The sequence below is a fragment of the Bacillus rossius genome, chromosome 6 (assembly GCF_032445375.1).
Source record: "Bacillus rossius redtenbacheri isolate Brsri chromosome 6, Brsri_v3, whole genome shotgun sequence".
In the NCBI taxonomy this organism is placed as follows: Eukaryota; Metazoa; Arthropoda; class Insecta; order Phasmatodea; family Bacillidae; genus Bacillus; species Bacillus rossius.
Genome location: NC_086334.1, coordinates 29,024,204 through 29,043,297, shown reverse-complemented (window position 1 = coordinate 29,043,297; position 19,094 = coordinate 29,024,204). Strand labels below are relative to the sequence as shown.

The 19,094-nt window shown below is 35.0% G+C and overlaps 1 protein-coding gene across 2 annotated transcripts in view; it reads right to left on the bottom strand.

Annotated features, from left to right (window-relative positions):
* LOC134532950 (clathrin heavy chain) overlaps positions 1-19,094 on the bottom strand; it is a 51,518-nt gene that overhangs the window by 10,526 nt on the left and 21,898 nt on the right. For both annotated transcript variants that reach the window (XM_063370025.1, XM_063370026.1), the window contains exons 11-22: positions 17,543-17,680; positions 13,461-13,572; positions 12,402-12,559; positions 11,137-11,283; positions 10,800-11,018; positions 9,706-9,971; positions 7,406-7,555; positions 7,212-7,296; positions 6,797-6,942; positions 6,228-6,411; positions 5,328-5,520; positions 244-401 (exon numbers count right to left, since the gene is read on the bottom strand). In XM_063370025.1, coding sequence (XP_063226095.1) covers positions 244-401; positions 5,328-5,520; positions 6,228-6,411; positions 6,797-6,942; positions 7,212-7,296; positions 7,406-7,555; positions 9,706-9,971; positions 10,800-11,018; positions 11,137-11,283; positions 12,402-12,559; positions 13,461-13,572; positions 17,543-17,680 — 1,956 coding nt within the window. The remainder of the gene's footprint in view (positions 1-243; positions 402-5,327; positions 5,521-6,227; positions 6,412-6,796; positions 6,943-7,211; positions 7,297-7,405; positions 7,556-9,705; positions 9,972-10,799; positions 11,019-11,136; positions 11,284-12,401; positions 12,560-13,460; positions 13,573-17,542; positions 17,681-19,094) is intronic.

Below are 19,094 nucleotides of genomic sequence, written 5' to 3'. Positions count from 1 at the left end.
AGTAGATCAAAAATTACTTAGATTCAGTTCTTTGTTAATGTCAATTAACACTAAATATAGTACCAACAGCCATGTAAATTGTTATTCACAATTATTCACAATTTTTAACACAAATTAAAAATTTTTAAATAAATTTTAAAATGTGTAAGTTACCTACATTAAACTAGGTGACACCAATACTCTTGCAACTACTAAGCAGAAGACAAGTAATTTTAATTTATTCCATGTATGGTTTTTACATACCTTTTGAATATCTGCATGGTTTGGTCCAGATATGAATTCTTCAAGGTCAACCAGTCTACTGGTACGGGCATACGCATAAATCAGTTCAGATTCAATGTATGACTCACGTGCTTTCTTTCGTGCCATCTGCAAATATCTAACTAGGTCTTCCCAGCTCCCTAGAACATAAAATAACTTATTAGATACTCTTGAAATTTTTGCTATAGCAATAGAAAATAAATGGTTACAATCAAAAAATTACAAAGAGAGCTAATGCAGCTCAGAGAAACTTCCAGTTTTAAGATAAAGAGAAAATTCATAAACCTTTGGTTTTAATGAACGTGCGAAAATACATGTTCTCTTAAAACTAATTTAATGAAGAATGACCGAACATTATGAAAAACCTCATGGAAGTACTTTGTTGTTAATAGTGTTCAGTCTTTAGACATTAAGTAAAATTAATCATTTTATCAATGCTTATTTTATCAGCATATTAAATGAACAAATGATTCATTGCAGCTCAAATACAATCATTTTGCAGGTTTTTTAGTGTTGCACTTCAGTATTTCGGTTCACATTTTAAAAACAAACAAAAAATTCCCATGCAAGAAATCAATTTAGAGGGTAAATCTAGAAATTTTTAATCTCAAATCTTTCTTGCTGTTAACTCATTAAATCAATTATGCAAAAACCATTTCAAAATAGACAGTTTCTTATACTTGCTTAATCGTAACCCCTCCAAAAAGAACAAAGCTTTCATTACTCTAAAGGAAGGACAAAATTTTGCTTATTGATACACAGCTCCGAAAATAAACAGGAGCTACTTTGCATACTAGAAACAATTTTTTGTGGTCAGTTTTGAACATCAAATTATAATGCTAATTTTTTTATAGTTTTTAACATTAAAATTATGGGTCACGATTCTGTTACAATGGCAGGATTTCGTAAAGTTAGGTTGGCGGAGGCTAAATCATTAGAACCACAACTGACATTCAAATACTTCCTGGCTTACATGCGATGTACCCTGGATTATCAATATGCTTTTTTCTAGTTAAATAAAAAATATAACTGTTACAGTTATACCTATTTTATTCTTAAAAATTTTAGTGATGCATAAACACTCCTAAACTTAGCCAGTATTTTACTTTGTGAACACAGTAGAAAATACATAATCCATACTTTTTAAATAGTTTTGTATATACTAGGGATGGGACGAATCCACATTTTGGTCGAATCCGAATCCTTGTTCGAATCCTCAGTGTTTGTCATCGAATCTCGAATCCCAGTCCCACACTAAACTTCACCACATGTTATTAAAAAAATCACACATTTATTTTAAAAAATTACATAGGCCTTAATATTAAAAAAAATCACATATGTATTTATAAAATTATAAAATAAGTGCATAGTGTATACACCTGATATAAAATAGAGACAAATAACCTCAAAAACCACACATGTAAGTGTGCATCTGTCTAATTCTCTGTTAAATTAATCCTTCCTATGTTTTCAATAAAATATGTTTGTATAACGAACACCATTTAAAAAAAGTTACGTTTTTTTCTGCAATGTTATATTATTGAAGGTTGGAAATGATAGAGTAGTTATGCTAATTGACAAAATGCAGCGTATTTTATCTTACGTTTGTGCTATTTCCGTTACCTTTATAATATAGTTTAGGTATACAATTTTCTAGAGCTGGACGAACCTCAGTTCTCTGGTTTCGAACCGAGCCGAACCGAACCTCATACAGAAATAATTGTTTTGAATTAAAATGAACCGATGACCAGCATTTTGGTCTTTAACTGAGTGGTGAAAAAGAAAGGTTCTCCAGCCATATGTAAAATTTAAACATTATATAGCTTAGCTTATATATATATACCAATTTTTAATTAATGAAGATGTTACATCTAAATTTCAAAAAGACTATCTTCCTTTTTCAGTGTACACTAACCTTCATTTAAAAAAAATATAAAGATGACGAACATTCAGCATAAGGCCACATAACATATTTTTGTGGTAGACATAACCTAACATTTTTAATAAGTAAAACTTTTTAATAGGACATCAAAAAAAAGGCGAATGTGAATTAAGTTACCTATCTACATATTTTTGTGGTAGACATAACCTAACATTTTTAATAAGTAAAACTTTTTAATAAAACATAAAAAAAAGGCGAATGTGAATTAGGTTACCTATCTACATTACAAAACCCGCTGACTGCAGTTGCTGTTTTCTTGGAAGAATGCTGCTCGTCAGAAGAAACTTTAGACGGTTTTTTGGGGTGGTTCTGGGTCATCCGGGTCGTCATTATCTTTTCTCAATTTGGAAAACTTAAACGACGTTAGCCTGCTCATCGCAATTCACCTCAAGAACAATAATATTATAAACGTAACGTAAAAAGTGTGGTTATAGAAATTTGCGTCGGAAAAAAGAAAACACGAGAAATAATGATGGCTGCCGCGACTACGCTAGTCAATTTAGTACCGCACTGTAAAATTTACTGGACCAGTACTTTTAATACACAAGATTAAATTAATATTTTCATTACCTGACTGTTATAACCAAAAAGGCAAAAGAAAATAAATACATCCCAGTTATTTAAAATACGTAATTTACGTAATCATTTCCTATCGCATTTGTCTTGTGTTAACTTGATCACGTTAGTTTTGCCGAAATACGAGAGTTCTCGTACATGCGCTTTAGTTTAACGTATGGGGTACGCAATCTTTGGTGATTTTACAACACTTCTCGTACACGCACAATAGTTAAAGGTATAATGTACAATACCTTTGGCATTTGTACGATAGGTTATATTACCTAGTACGACAAATGCATACAAAATTCTCTAAAGCAAACAAAAAACAAAGCGCGCCTATATGAAAAAATGCTATGCGAGTTATGCGACTATTAATAATTTTTTTTTATTTTGTTTGCTCTTGAAACTGTTGAAGCGACGACTATGCGATAAAAGTCGGAATATTACAAGTAATAGAATTTTGTTGAGCTGTTTTGTGAATGGTCTCAAATGGGGGTTAGAAAATTAGAAAAAAGTAATTTTTTTTAAACGAACTTTCGGTTTTTCGAATATATTATTAAGAGGTTTCGAACCGAACCGAACGTAAGGGTTCAGTTCGAATCGAAATTTTCAAACTTCGCCCAGCACTACAATTTTCAATTACTACCTAAAACTCTTAAAAACCCACCTCGAATCCCACCTCGAATCCCACCTCGGATCCTACGAATCCTCGAATCCATAGGATTCGGTATATTCGACGAATCCAAGATTCGAAAATCCCATCCCTAGTATATACATAATGTCTCAAAATGCAACCACAAAGTCATGTTATGCTATGGTTACCAAGGGTTACCAACTATTTCACCCTGAGCATAAGGGACACTGAACTCCACTTAATAGAGCGGGGGGTCCTCCCCTGGAAAAATTTGAATTTCTAGATGCAAATTGGTGCTATTTTAGCAGTTTTTGTATCTGAAAATAAATTATGCACCTGGTTGAAATATTAAAATTGTTTGTATTGGTCTAATAATTTTTTTGAGTGATGAATTTAATACATAAAGATATTTTTAGTTAACAAAGTACAAAAATTCCAGATATCTCATATGTGATTGAACATTGGTAAACTAACTTCAACTCTCTCCAATGCAAAATGTGATCAGGAAAAAAGTGTGGGAAGGGGAGGTTTGCTAAAGCCACTTAACCCTTCCCCCGCCCCCCCCTTTAGATTAGAACCACCCCTAGGGACACCATAACAAGCAACTTAAAAAAAATATATTTTAATTAATGTATGCCTAACATATATTTTCTTATTTTTCATTTCACCAAACAAACCCAACTTTAAATTAAATGTCATCTCGGGTATAAAGTACACAATATACAACATGCAAGACACAAAAAACAATGTTTCACAAAAAAACTTAACCAACAACTTGCCACCTGTCGGCATCAACATGAACTATTTGGTGGCCAGTGAACTGCGGAGTAAACGGAAACTCGGAATGTCGCAATACATTTATAACAGGTGGTGCGGCGCAGGCGGGAAAATACTTTTTCAATTTAATTTGGGTGTGTGAAATTAACTTTAAACAAGATACGGGAAATATCACGTCCCGTCCTGCCTACGTACGGGATAATTCTTTTAGTCACAGAATACGGGAAATCCCGTACAATACAGGACGGTTGGCAACCCTATGTTATGCTATGTCTTAAGCTGTCTGAGAAATAAATTCAGATGCAGTTATGTAGCAGTTCTTTGAATGCAATACAACTGACTCATAATAATATGACTTAGGATGTGTTCAGGAAAGTATTGGGCAAATATTTTTGATGGAAAATTAAGTGTGTTGTGTTTTAGTTCTCAAGCGAGAATATCTAATAACCCCAAAAATTATTATGAGAGATTTTAAGGTAAATGGTACTGGAAACATTTGGTGCTAAATCATCCAGACATTTCAAACTGACAAATCTTTCAGTCTAAAAAGGGTTGGTGCAATGCTCAAGAACTTCCTAACTAGCTGACAGGCATAGGATTCTTCCAGTGTAAAGTATCGTTCATTGATAATACTGATTTTAAGTTCTGACGGGTATTTAAGCATGTATCTTTCGAAATTCTACCTTAAATTAATTTTTGCATAGCTGCCTAACATGTATAAAATAGCTATTAAAAATTAAATGATTCTGAAATGGCTAGAATATTAAAAAAAAATTTTCTTTATACAAGAAAAAGTATAATATTGGGATCAAAATACTTATTTTGGGCTGAAAAAACAGCTTGGTAACAGCTTGGTAACAGCTTTATGTAGTTAAGGCACAAATAACTGACATGGTAGGCCTACATACATGTGTAACACACAAAAGTTGTCCAAGATATGTTTCAGACACACTTTGCGAGTCATTTGTAACTTACATTAGCAATAAGCACACATATATTTTTTGCTCCTATCTGTTTAGAATGCTAGTAAGAAACAAATTCAATAAAATATAATAATCAACATTTTTTTGGCATCACTTCAAAACTAAGTATCTTGCTTTGTCCACCAATATAAGTTAAGCTAATGAAAATACTGTTGAATAAATGGATATTAACCTGTTTTATGAGCTGTCTCTACAACATCGATGTATGCAGAAGGATCGTCTGCCTTTATGAAGGAGTCTATGGCCTCCTTAACAAGACCCTGCTGCAACTGAGCCTTTGCCAACTGGCTCCACACTGCGGGTTCGTTGCAACGCTCCGCAAACTCGTAGGCACGATCCAAATTGTTCACATTTTCTATCAAAACCTACAGGAAAAATAAAATGAAAAAAATTTGAACATGGACATAAACCATTCCTGGTTTTAACTGTATGCAAGAGAAACTACAATACACAAACACAAAACGAGCCAAAATCAGAAATCAAATGTAAAATGGATAAAAACATATGAACAGCAGGCTGACAAGACTTAAAAAACCCAACAAGACAACCACCTTCACAACCACAGCAACAAACAAACCCAACCATTAAACAAAAATGATCTGGAAAACACAGAAAAAAATGCAAGGCAAACCCAGTGATTAAATTAAAAATATGTTCTGGACAATGTCAGCACAGACAAATGGTAGGTTATCCAAGACAAAATGGTTGAGATATTTCAGCAGAACTGACATCTGTTCCAGTTATCAGGGACAGACTGATTTGGGGAAGGATGGGGGGGGGGGGGGGGGGGACACTGGACAGGTGACTCATCTGATTGGTTGTCCAATTAAGCTTTTTTCAACTGGTCTTGCTGCGAGGGTTGTTGGTTTGCATTTTTTTTTGTAGGTTACTCTTAAAGATAACCATATATTTTTTATTTAATAGTTGTATTACATGGTTATTCTAAAAAAATGTTGGGTCCTTAAGTTTCTTTTTATTTGGGTGTAAATTCCCATGGCTTGTGACTACCAGACATCAATGCACAACACACTTTGATAAACATACATTAAAATGTACACATTTAAATACTTGCCTGAATAGCTGAAGTATTGACATCAAACTTCTTAAAAATGGCGAAAGCTTCTTCATAGAGCTGATTATTGATTGCAATGTTGGCAATGTCTGGAGCATCATAATTGTCCAGTCTGTTAATGTATTCCATGACACGTGTTCTGTCTGCTTTAATTGCTGTCAGTATCAGAAGGTTTTGGAGATTTCTAAAAACATAAAAACAAAAGTCTAGTTTGTAACCTGTTTTTCACTATAATTACTTTAAAAGGCACCCAATATAAATGCTAACTGTTGTTTGAGAAAATTGAATGAAGCTACCTCAATCTAGGCAAAATATAATACTAGCCAAGACCTATCAATAAAGAAAATATAGAAAAAGCAGACACTTAAAAATTGGTTTTAGTTTAAGTGCTAATAGTGTAATAGTCAATTACTTCTCCAGATGCCGGATAGTCAAACATGTCAGTAAAAACAAAAGAATCAACTTTATTGTATTACTTATGCATAAACTTATACCACCAGTGTCATAATAAAAAATTCTATGAGAAATCTGTAGAAAAAATTTAACTAGAATTACTTGTGCATTTCTACCTGTGATCACTGAAGACAGAACTATCCAGCACAATCTTCTCTAGCAATTCTATAAGCTCATTGGGCAGATCTGCAGTCATGAAAGCCTTCACAGTCACAGATATATCTTCAGGATCTTGTGTCTCCGACAACGCAGTTTGAACCACCTAAAAATTGCAAACACCTTAAGCATTTACCTGCAAAAATTATATATTAAGAAAAAAATTAATTTTTTTTTAGAATTTCACTAACAGGTCTGTTATTGGTATTTGAACACTGAATTAAATTAATTACAAAATACACTTCATTTGTTAATTATAGTATAACATGGACCCTTCTCAGATGAAATATATTTTATTATAAAATGAACTTGTGCCCCTTCAATTTAAAGCAGGATAAAATTTTTACTGTATGCAACCAAGTTGTGCTTGCTTACCTGGTCAATAAGTTGCCTTTTAAAAGGATTGCTCTCATTCAACACTTCCGCCCACAATTCTGGGTCACGTCGGCGCACCAGGTACCTAAAAATGATGAACTTGACTCGTAAACAATTCCAGAAGGTTATAAAGTGATAAATAATTACCAATTTAAATAAAAACAGATTATCAACTTTCAGAGAACACTACAAACCTGGCCTCAGACTTGAAGAGGGAGTTCTCATTGCAGACACTTATCAACTCCCTATCGCACTGTCCCCGTTCATACGCGACACATGCCAGGTGTGGATCCCTCTTCTCGCAGTACTTTCCCACCACTCTGCTGTCGTAAAACTGGTTCTCCCTGCCAACACAAACACCCATGTCCACTCCACTTTCATTAAATGGCAGACAATTAAAACATAAGATTGTATCACCCAATACTTAAAATGTAGACAGAGCTGGGTGGGAACTTGAGGTTACAAATTTCCAAATTAGTGTAATTTTTTACAAAGGAAATATTTTAGTTGCAGAGGCCAAAATCTAGCAAAAAATTTAAATATGCAAAATTACTTCAAAGCATCTCAAAAAACCACAAAACAAGGCTAAATAGATTAAATTTTACAAACAATTAAAACAAGAAGTCCAATTTGCGAAATAGTGACAATAGCTCGCATATACTAGCTCTTAAATAGTTTTTCACTCACTTTAGGTATGTGTGAGTCATGTACCCATTCAGCAAGATTACACATTTACAGGAACTTTTACTCCAAACTGGCACTAATTTATGGTAACTTTCGTTTTTCTTTCCAGTTGCATGTCAACTTCAATAGTACCATAGATAAATGCAGCAAGTAAACTACCAGTGTACAAGTGTGATCCCAATACAGATTTAAACAAGGCTGCAACTAGTGTTCAATTGTTTTCGTTTATGTTATCTGTAGTCTTGGACATTTTTTTTCAGGTACGAAACAAATACTATTAGTTAAATACACCGTATTTTAACCTGTTTAAGACAAGATTTCTCCCATTGCGGTTTTGATATGGACGCATCATTAATATCTATAATAGTTTAAAGCATGAACTATCAAAAATGGTGCTATTTAGATCATGTGCATGTATTGACTTATGTTTAAAGTGTAGAGCTTTCTTTTTAATCAGTTAAGTAATAATGGCACCCTGACATAAACCACAGTAAATTCAGGAAATGGAAAAAAGTTACTTTCCACCCATGTTTTGGGAAAGATGCATTCCCATTATCCCCCTGAAAAATCAGGATCCTGTCCAGCTTCAGGCAAAGTATTTTTTTTTATTTTTTTTATTTTTTTAAAGTTTAAAGCACTATTGCAAACATAGGTTTTCATAAACTCTTCAGATTTATTAATGATGCACCAATTTCAATCATGGAATATTCAAGGAAGTAACCATATAAACTCACCTGACAAACAATAAGTACTTACATTCTCAACTTTTAAATTTAATCCAAACCAAATGAGTGTCAAGTACACAAAATACTGTAAGCAAAAGATAATTAAGAAAAAAATTGTTTTTTTCACACTGCACCTAATTAACAGCCTTTTAATATATAGGGCAAACCCAAGGCAAGATGGAAAAGGCTGGACCTGCCTGAAAACATAAGGCAAAGTTCTATGGAGGTAGAGCAATCATCGAATAAAGTCGAGTTAAAATAGGTAAAACAAAGTACTGTATTTATCTGAACATAATGAGATAGTTTTAGCAGTTTTGATAAAAACCAACATTCAGCCATTATAATCGCAAATTATATCTTGTGGTTGCAAGATCTGAATTTACAGAGATGGGAACAGCTTAGTTGAAAAACCACATACTCTGCCTCGTAACCGTCTTAAGCCACTTTAGACCGCCTGTAATCATCACCTCTTGAACCCGTACTAGTTGAAAAACTACTGACTAAGCCTGTTAACTGCAAGATTAAAGGATGGTGGGGGAGGGGGGGGGGGGGGTTGTCAGCAGGCATGACAGACAAAAACATTGGAATGTAGCCGCTAGCCAAGGAACCCCCCCTCACCCAACAAACCCTTTCTGGCGACCATGTATCACAACACTCTTTGCTGACGAATAACTTATGAACTACAGCCATAAAACGCTTTTTCCTTATAATTACTGCCTATTTTTCCTAATTGCCACTTGCGGTTTCTAAAGAGGCCAATGAAACCACTACTGGGTGGAAGTGGCACCAGAAAAGCTGTTAGTATGGTATAAATATACTAATTTAAATATTTTTTTATTTGTGTTTGAATCTCAATGTTTCCAATAAAGTATGTTACATAAACTCAATTAAAAAAAGTTGAGGTGGATTATATTCAGCCAGTACTTTCAGGTAAATACTCTATGGAAATCTTACCTGATACTTAATAGTTTCTCATGGAACTTGTACCACAAAACAAGGACAAAACTGCTTTTACTAAAAAAAAATTCCTAAACAGAAACTTGTTAAAAGATTTCCTTTTCTTATGTAATAACAGCACATCATACTTGAGGAATCTCTCAGGATTATTGTTGCTGTCGATGTAGATCTTGGCCAGGGCATTATGGGTAGCTGGCTCCACACAGCCCTCGTGCACCCTCGACTCCAGCCAAGGAAGCAGAAGCTTCAGGCGGTTTCTCTTCTCCACTTCCTCAACAAGTTCGTCAGTAGAGAACTGGCCACGCACTACCAAGATCAAGTTCTTTATGATGTCTTCGGAGCAGTCCACGTCCAGCAAACCTCCAATCACCACTGGCAGCCGAGATGGGTTCACCTGCAACCAAATTAGTTTACTTGAAAATACACACTAAAATAGAGAACGCCATACATAGGTTAGAGAACTATCAAATGTTAGATACACTGACAGTAGGCACTACAACAAATTTTACAACTGCAGTTAACCAGAATTTTTGTAAACCTACAAAGTAAATTAGCATTTAAAATTTTTTCATACAGATCATTTTAAAAATAACCAACAATTTGTGCAAAAGAAAAAAAAAACCCTTGCATTGCCAAAAAAACCTGCACAATGTGCACTTAAAATTTAACTATGTTCCTTAGCAAATGTTCTACAATAAATTTTGTTTTTTTTATACTCATAAGAGTATGTACTTAAAACTCCGTAGTTACTTGCCACTTAGGGATTAAAAATAAGATCAGTAAAACCATGGGGATTAGGTCCCACTGTTACCCATTTTGAAAGCTCGTATTGCATTTCGTGACTGAGAAGGTACAAATATCTGAATGCAAAAATTAATGATTGTCTATTAGAATACTGAAATGTATAACATTTTTTTTCTAAACAACAAAAATTGATAAATTTAATTTTAAGGATGTCTACACAATTCTGACGAAATACTTCAAGACTTCTCTACTTGCCGCAATTAATTTCAAAAATTTCAGTTAACTCAACCTTTTATGTACTTGTGCAGTAAATATCATCTGAAAAATATTGCTTTCAACTTTTGGGTGATGGCATACTGGAGCAAGCCTTTTCCCCTAACATTATTATTGTTGAGAAATTTCTGCAACTTTTCCAGGTTTTGAAACAAATTCCCAGACACACTGACAAATTCTGACTTTCTAGAAACGTGTGACTTACCTTCTGAACATATATTTCAATGTACTTCTGTAGATTATTGCGATACAAGTAGAGGACAAGGTCATGAACAAAATCAAAACGGTCGCAAACTATGATGAGAGGCAGTTGGTCGGTGAGCTTTGCCTCCTTCAGGAAGTTCTTCACCCTCTCTGCATTGTAACAGTTCGACTCCCTGCAGATACGCTCCACTTCTTTGATCTGTCCCGTCTTGCACGCAGCCTGCAGACAACCAATCAATTTAAGTCTGCTACCACAGCAGTTCATCACACCACAAGATTGAACATTTATTGCTATAAATATGAACGCTGTGTAAAATTACTTGAATTAAAAGGTGTACCTGAATATACTTGAAGTGTACTTCCTGGTCTTGGCTGAAATTAACTATTGAGCCCAAAAAGTAGAAAAGTCCCTCGTAGCTTTTAAAGGACTCAAACAAATCAATCAAGGCTTTTGTTGTCAGCTGCTCGTGGTACTTTGTTGCAATCTGAAACCAACACCACAATTTTTCATCAACTAATTCTTGCCATGCTGTTAAAGAATTGCCCTTTTTAACCAATTTATTTCTTCCAACTTAGTGTTTGCATTAATACAAAGACACATTAAAAAATAACCCATTTCGTTAAAAATTCTAATGCACAAAAGTATCACTTTAAATTTTTTGAATGAAGTCCAGCTAAAAATAATTACCAAGGTCGATTACCATTCACTCACAACAAAGCTTCAATAATCTTTAGCAAAAATTTCAATAAAAAAAAAAGTTAAAAATTGAGCAGTGTTTTATATGAATAAATTAAAAATAGAATTAGCAAGTTTGTTAAAACCTTGTAGAACCTGTTGCAGCAAAGGCTTTTAAAATCCAGAATGTACCGAACTAAGGCAGATTTTAATTGGAAATTTTGCCAGATTATCAATCAACATAATTACCAGTTTTAATGAGAATACCAAATAAAATATACAGTGCAATAATATTTAATTTTAGTAATAAGTTGCTCTATGACAAGAAAAATACAGTAATACTTAGCAAACTAAAATAAGAAGTGCAGTTGCTCAACCTGGCTGTAAGGATCAACAAACACAATTCATAAGAGAAAACCCCACTAGTGGCTTGATAGGTTCATAATTACAGAATGTACCAATTCAAAGATTAAAAAAAGCAGAATATCAAGCTAACATGATAGGTGACAAACATCACATTTTAACATAACTAATGAAATATGTGATAACAGGTCTACTATAGAATTTAATGTGTGTTTTCTATACAAATTGTGCACATTTTTGTAATGTTTATACTGAATGTAATACGATACGAAATTTGGCCTATAAGTGGAGACCCAACTAATGTTGGATTAAGACAAACTTTTTTTTAACAATTTATGTAAAACAAAATTACTTATTACCAAATGATTCTGCCAAACGTAAAACCTAAGTTCGACATGTTTCAAATTTATTACTAACACTAAATGAGACTTTCTATGCCAATACTGTGTTTACAAGACAGGAAGTTTACTTTGTATGAAAATAAGTGTTCAGATGACTTTAGCTAAACAATCTCTGATGAATTTCAAAATGGTGTACACTGAATGTCTTCTCGGCAGCACTTACCTGGACACAAATCTGCAAGTTCTGACGGATGTTTGCAGTAAGCATGGCCTTCAGACACTCCAAAGAGTCCTCTACTGAAAGTGTGCCAAAATACCCAACCAGCCATTCTGGATTAAGAAGGTGTGTGTGAACGACTGCACGCTTTATGTCGTACAGATCTGAAAACCAAAAGCACACAATAGGAACCAGGATAGATTTAAAAAAATGCTACAACAAATGAAAATCCATTAAAACTCTTGCACATCAAAATAAATGCAGCTAGGGCAGCCATTTAATGCCCCACTTCAGTAACCAGTATAGAGAAGTTCTGCATACTGATCTGTGTAGTGGACCGTATCACATCTTTGGAATTCATGATAAATGTTGTGAATATTATTGTAAACAAATATCGACCAAGATAATAAAATAGCATTATGTTTTACAACGTACAGCACAACGTACATTACAAAATTATATCTTTTCTAGTGTTTTTAAACATTAGTAGCAAAAGAAAAGTTAATTTTTTTGGGCAGTGTACATAAATTTAATTGTACTTTCAGAAAACTGCGCGATTATAAATATGGGATTACAATATTAAGTATATGCGAAATAGTACATGATTTTATGTTCATTACACATGTTAAATATTTATAGTTATAAACAAAAATTTTACTCTCATCCATTATACATAACAGAACTTTGCTTTCGAGCCAAGTCAAGTTGAAGCTAGCTAGCTCGAATTTGCTAGTGTGAGTCTTGGCCCATCTAGTAAAAAGCACAATTAGCAATCTAAGCAAACTTTACCTAGCACTACCACTACCTACTAATTTGCAGGTGAATTTAAGTTTCCATGGTCTATGGACATAAGCACTTACATAATTTTATCCACAAGAGACAAGTACCACAGACTCCAAAATTGAATTATCAGCATATAAAATTAAATAGACTAATCCAAACAAATAAATACTGTCAAGGACTGTAATTGTACTTGAACAAAATTTTTTAATTTTTTTTTGACACCCACCCTTCATATAGTTCTAAGCAATAATGCAAGCAGCCCATGCCAAAGCACCAACTGACCTGTGTAATGTTCCAACGCTCTCTGCAGCAAACCTGCCTTCTCGCACAGCTGGGCAACATGAGCTCTGTCGTAGTGCGTAAACATCTGATTGCCTAAGATGGCATCTGCCACCTGCAAACAGAACTCTCATTTCACCAAAAGTCCACTACTGATATTTTACTACTTCTGCCAATATCATGTTTTAGTTACGAGACACTGCAAGATAGAGAAAAAGCAGCAACACATACATGCGCTATATATTTACAAAAATTTAAGCTACTGTGGTTCCCTTTATATATATTATATATTATATATATATTATATATATATTATATATATATTATATATATATTAGCTATACCACATTTACTCGCATATAGGACGCTGCAATTTTACCAGATTTGATGGGGAAAAAATGGTGCGCCTATATGTGAAGAAAAACATTTTGAAAATTTGAGGAATCTTTTTTGCAATACAGTAGAATCCCGCCGATGCGACCCCCCTCTGATGCGTCCATTCCGTTTATACGACCGTTTTTAGAGAAACTGTGAAAAATTTGAGCAGAGAAAGTTGAAAATTTGAGTAAAATCGGCTGAAAAACAAGTCTGTTACACTTTGTTGGGTGCTTTGTGTTCACGTTTATCTTGGCAAAAGCTGTACTGTAAGCAGGCAGGCATACAAAAGACTGCTAAAAATGGATACCACCCCTCTAGACTGTCCACGCGGCAGTGTCTAGCCAAGCTCGGCGCGACCACTATTCCACGAAAAGCCGGCTCAGCTGTCATGTTATCTTACCCGCCCGCACGAAAAGCCACTGTTGTAGCTTCTGCGAGAGCATAAGAAACTCGTCCGGCCAGGCTGGCGGTAGCGGCGGCTTGACGTCATACGTGACATGATGCTTACCTCTCCCATCCCCTGCTAATTCTTCAAGGCTCATCCCTCCCAGAGCCACAAACGATGTAAAAACTTCCCCCCCCCCCCCCCTTTTCCAACTAACATTTCAACCTTCTGCGTGAGTAACTGTCAGCTTCCTCCTCCCCTCCCACACCGCGTGCGGCAAAAGCCAGATTGTATAGTCCATTCTCGGTAAAATAAATATTTTTATGGGCTTATACGACTGAATAAGAATAAATACTTTATACAGTCCGCCGTTAATAAATACAGTAGAATCCCGCTGATGCGACCCCTCACGGTTTCCAGAAAAACAGACATAAACGGAATGGCCGCAATAGAGAATTCGGGCCAATTACAATAACTTTTATTCCATGTATTTTTTCAATACAAAGCACTGTTTGAGTTATAGTCTACAATTAAGACATTTTAAGAAGTCAGGAATCTAACTTGACTTCAATTTTATATATTCGGTTATTATGAGTAATTGTTGTTGCAACAATTTATCACGCCATTATCAGTTCTCTTAGTAGCGGAGTTTTACAGTAGCTGTCAACTCTTTCGTGCACGGCGCGCCGGCCGTTCGCGTCAAATTACCTGTGCGACCTATATGGGGGGAATCTTAAATACCAAATTGAAGACCTCAAATTATGGGTGCGACCTATATGCGATGGCGACATATATGCGAGTAAATACGTATATTATATATGAACTTTGGGATCTAAAAAAGGGTGCTGCCAGAAGAATTAGTCAGGTTAAAAATTTCACATCAAATATATATAAGTATATGTAAATGTCTCAAACACTAAATACTTTCTTCATTGTGTTGTGCAAACACAAAGTTAGACATCTTATAACTTCAAATCATCTGTATTTATTGGTAAGGCAGGAGGGCTTTTTCAACAATTGCTACTACACATGTTACATTTATACCTGGTATTAAGCAAATTTTTTCTTTGACTTGACATGACCTAATAAAGTTTTAAGTGAGAGAAACTTTGGTTCCCGGGAAATGTCGATCATTTTACACATAACATGGACATCACATATCTTCGTTTACACTTCCTTTTTGTAATTTTATAGTTAAAGCCAAGAAATAATTATTAATGGTATGAGAACAATCTGTTTGGCATATACACTAGAGTCCCGTTATAGCGAGGTGTCACGGTTCCGGGTTTGATCCTCGCTAGAACCGAATTGGACAAATTTTGGCCCCCAAAAAATCAAAATTAACCGAAAATAGCATAAAAATTGTGTTTAAACCTGTATAATTGGAAAATAACAGTTTATATTAACGAAATCTTAATTTCTGTGAGCAGATGTGTGAATTCTCTTTAAAACGATACCCCATAAGTACGGATGCGATCACCGATTGCGTCAAAATAACCAGAAAACCCTACCACGCCACGTAAGTATAGCATCTCAGGATCTCAGCCCGCGGCCGACGCAGCATTGTCCTGCTATCTATCGTCAACGCGGGCTGTCTGCTGGCGGCCATGTTGGTTCGGGATGTTGATAACAGGTGGTGCTAGTGTAGCGCGACGATTTAATTCCTTACAAAAAAGCAGGAGTGCGGCTGCGGCAACGCACGTACGCCTCAAACGTAATAGTCGCTGGAAAACTATACTTTTTTTCATTTAAAGAAACCTGTCAACTTTTTTAGAAAATAAATTTGGGATTAAACTCAAACCATCACCACCCCTTTCCCGGACAGATACCCCAACAACTGCCCGAAACAAAAGTTACAAGAAAACTGCCCTAGCGATTCGGAAATAAATACGGTAGTGCCTACTAGAGGTGTAAAAGTAACGAAAAAATGTGTACCCGTATTTATTCGTTACTATAACAATTAGTACTCGTTACTATCGTTACGTTACTCGTTAATTCTGATACCGCATAACATGCTATGTTATGTTGCAGCAACGAATCCAGTTGTATTGCGTACGCGTACAGTATGACGTCGCATAAATAATAATAAATAGAATATAAACAATTAACAATATTTGATCATTAATAATGTGTTAACCAACAAACAATTAAATCTCATTAGAGCGGCTTTTTAATATTATCTTTTTTAAGATAACAAAAACGTGAAAATACGCGATTATAAAAACAAAAACATACATTTCTAATTTGTAAAAAATACTTTCTTACGTTGTTTCTGTTCCAGTCTCAAACTTTGTCTACACACGGCACAGATAACTAACGGAAGTTTGATAAAAGAAAGAAAGGATGGGATTCTATTTTTAAAGCCACGCACTTAGGTGGCGACTGCACGGCTGAATAATGTGACAGGCGTCAACGGCAAGATGTCTAGCGGCGAGCGAGAGGGGTGGAGATAAAGCAGACAAATAACAAAAGCGCACTTCAAGCGATCATGCCGTAAATTCCTCAAAAATGCCTCGTTATAGCCGTGTTCTCGCTATTACCGTGCTCGCTATAACGAGATTCTACTGTATTTAAGTTGTAATTACAACATCTAGTAATGTACACGTTGTGTAGGTTGTACCCTATTTATGCCAAATGATAGGTTTGTGTACTGCTTTATTTAGTACCTACCACATGTCAATGACTAAGTAATTTTATATTTTTGTTTAATTACGTGAAAGAGGTGCTCACATGTATAATTTATCTGCAATTCTCAAAAGCCTCTTCTAACAAGGGAAAAAAAATTTAGTTTTATTTGCAGTTATGTTTCCAAACATTCTCTAAAAGAGTTATGTGAAACTTTAGTAAGTTTATCATTTAAAGAGTTGTTAGTCTAACCGATCCTAAATGTAAAAAATAGTCTTCGCATGCCCCTACTATATTATTTTTAATGTATATAACCTAACCACTCCTTAAAACGTTAAAACAGTTAATACGTAACAAACCACCCCCACAGAATGATTGGAAACCTTGTCTGGGAGTAAACAATTTTTTTTTATAATTCTATTATTTTTATATAAGAAAAAAATTATTTTTATACAAATTTTTTTTTTTTAGTTTCAAATCATAGGGTATAGAATATTAGTTAACTGAGTAAAAATGGGGGGGGGGGGGGGGGGGGGATGATGATTCAATACAGAATTTGTGAACAAATATTTTATATACCCAAATATCACACTGACTGTTATACATTAATCATGTCACAAGTGTACTACAATACAAGCAACTAAACATGTGTAACAAAACTGTACACAATGTGAACGGCTAGCAAACAATGCCTCACCTGTGGTGCCGACATGAGATTCATCTCGAGGAGACGAGTCTGCAGAGGACCCTCCGATGGCCGGTTATTCTTCAAAGCATCCAATAGGAACGCTGTGCATTGTGGCACCATGTTCTGCTCCATGAAGATATCCACAATCTACAAAATTATTAAAAACAATCAAGTAAAATAAATGTTAGTAATTTTTAACATGGAAATACTTGATTAAGATGTTCCCACATAAGTTTTCCCGCTAAGAAAGTTCACAAAATTATTCCCTTGATCATTTCCATACATCCCTATGTTAATTTTCCCCATTCATTATGTTTGCATTAATAGATGCTTCCTGCATCTAATGTTCAGCATTTCTGGAAAAAATAAAATACCTAATATGTTTAAACTTTTAAACTATAATTTTTAATTTTTAAAAATGTACACGTTTCCAAATGATAACAAAAAACTAACTACACAAGACTGTCTAAACGTTTGCTGCACGCCATTACAAGTGTATTTTTCAACCAATCATCTGCTTGCATTCGTATAGACAGACTTCCATCTTAATTTTCCTTATTTGAGTTAACACTTGACTAATACACAGCAAACAATATACCCCCAGCCATTAATTGTTGACCGGTTTGCATAAGGGTCACCCTCAAGTAAGAATTGCACCACACATATCAGTCTACAGTAGAGCACACAAGTGAAGTCAGTTCCATGTCAGCTAATTGGTTCACAAGAAATACCCTACCAAAATAGTAAAATTTAAATGCTACATTTTTATGGTAAAATCATTTTTAATAAATTGGTCTATAACAGATCTATTCTGAATAAAAATAAATGAGCATATATAGTTTTAAATTGATTCAATAAAGATACACACAAAAAATTGAATTAATATCTGATCCATGCACTTTAATAACATTCCTCTAATTTCAAACATTAAAAGGCTTATTTTTTTTAATTACAGTAAACTCCCGGTATACCGCGCCCCGATAGATCGCGGAATCGGGTATATCGCGGGTCAAACCATGTCCCCCAATCAGAAATTAATAATAATAATAATAACACAGTAGAACCTCAATTCGTGATGGTCGGGACCGAGATAATCACGGATTACCGAATTTCACGGACTAGCGATTAAAGCCCGGAAGGTCTTGTCAAGCTTCTCAGATACCGGCGTGCAGCTGGGTTAAGGCCAAGGTCATGTGACGTAACATATACCGAGGCTTACTGCGCCATGGCAGCAGATGGATAAAAAATAGTAAACTCTCCATTATTCGTGTTAATTGGGACCCGCCGATGCCCGGCTAATTAAAATCCTGTAAAAAAAAAAGTAATAAACCCGGATAATCCGTTCACGGTAAAGACCGTCTTCGAATTAGTCTCGGCTTAAAAAAATACGGCACTGCCTAGCCATTAGTTCAGGGTCATTTACAACAGCCGAAGAGAGAAAGTTAAGATCGTGCTGACCTTTCACCCTCCCCCCTCGCCCTTGTACAGCCGAATGCCAGCCAGACACGTCACTCGCCAGGCGCCTGCCGTGCGTTGGCGGGTGGAAACAAACAAAGGGAGA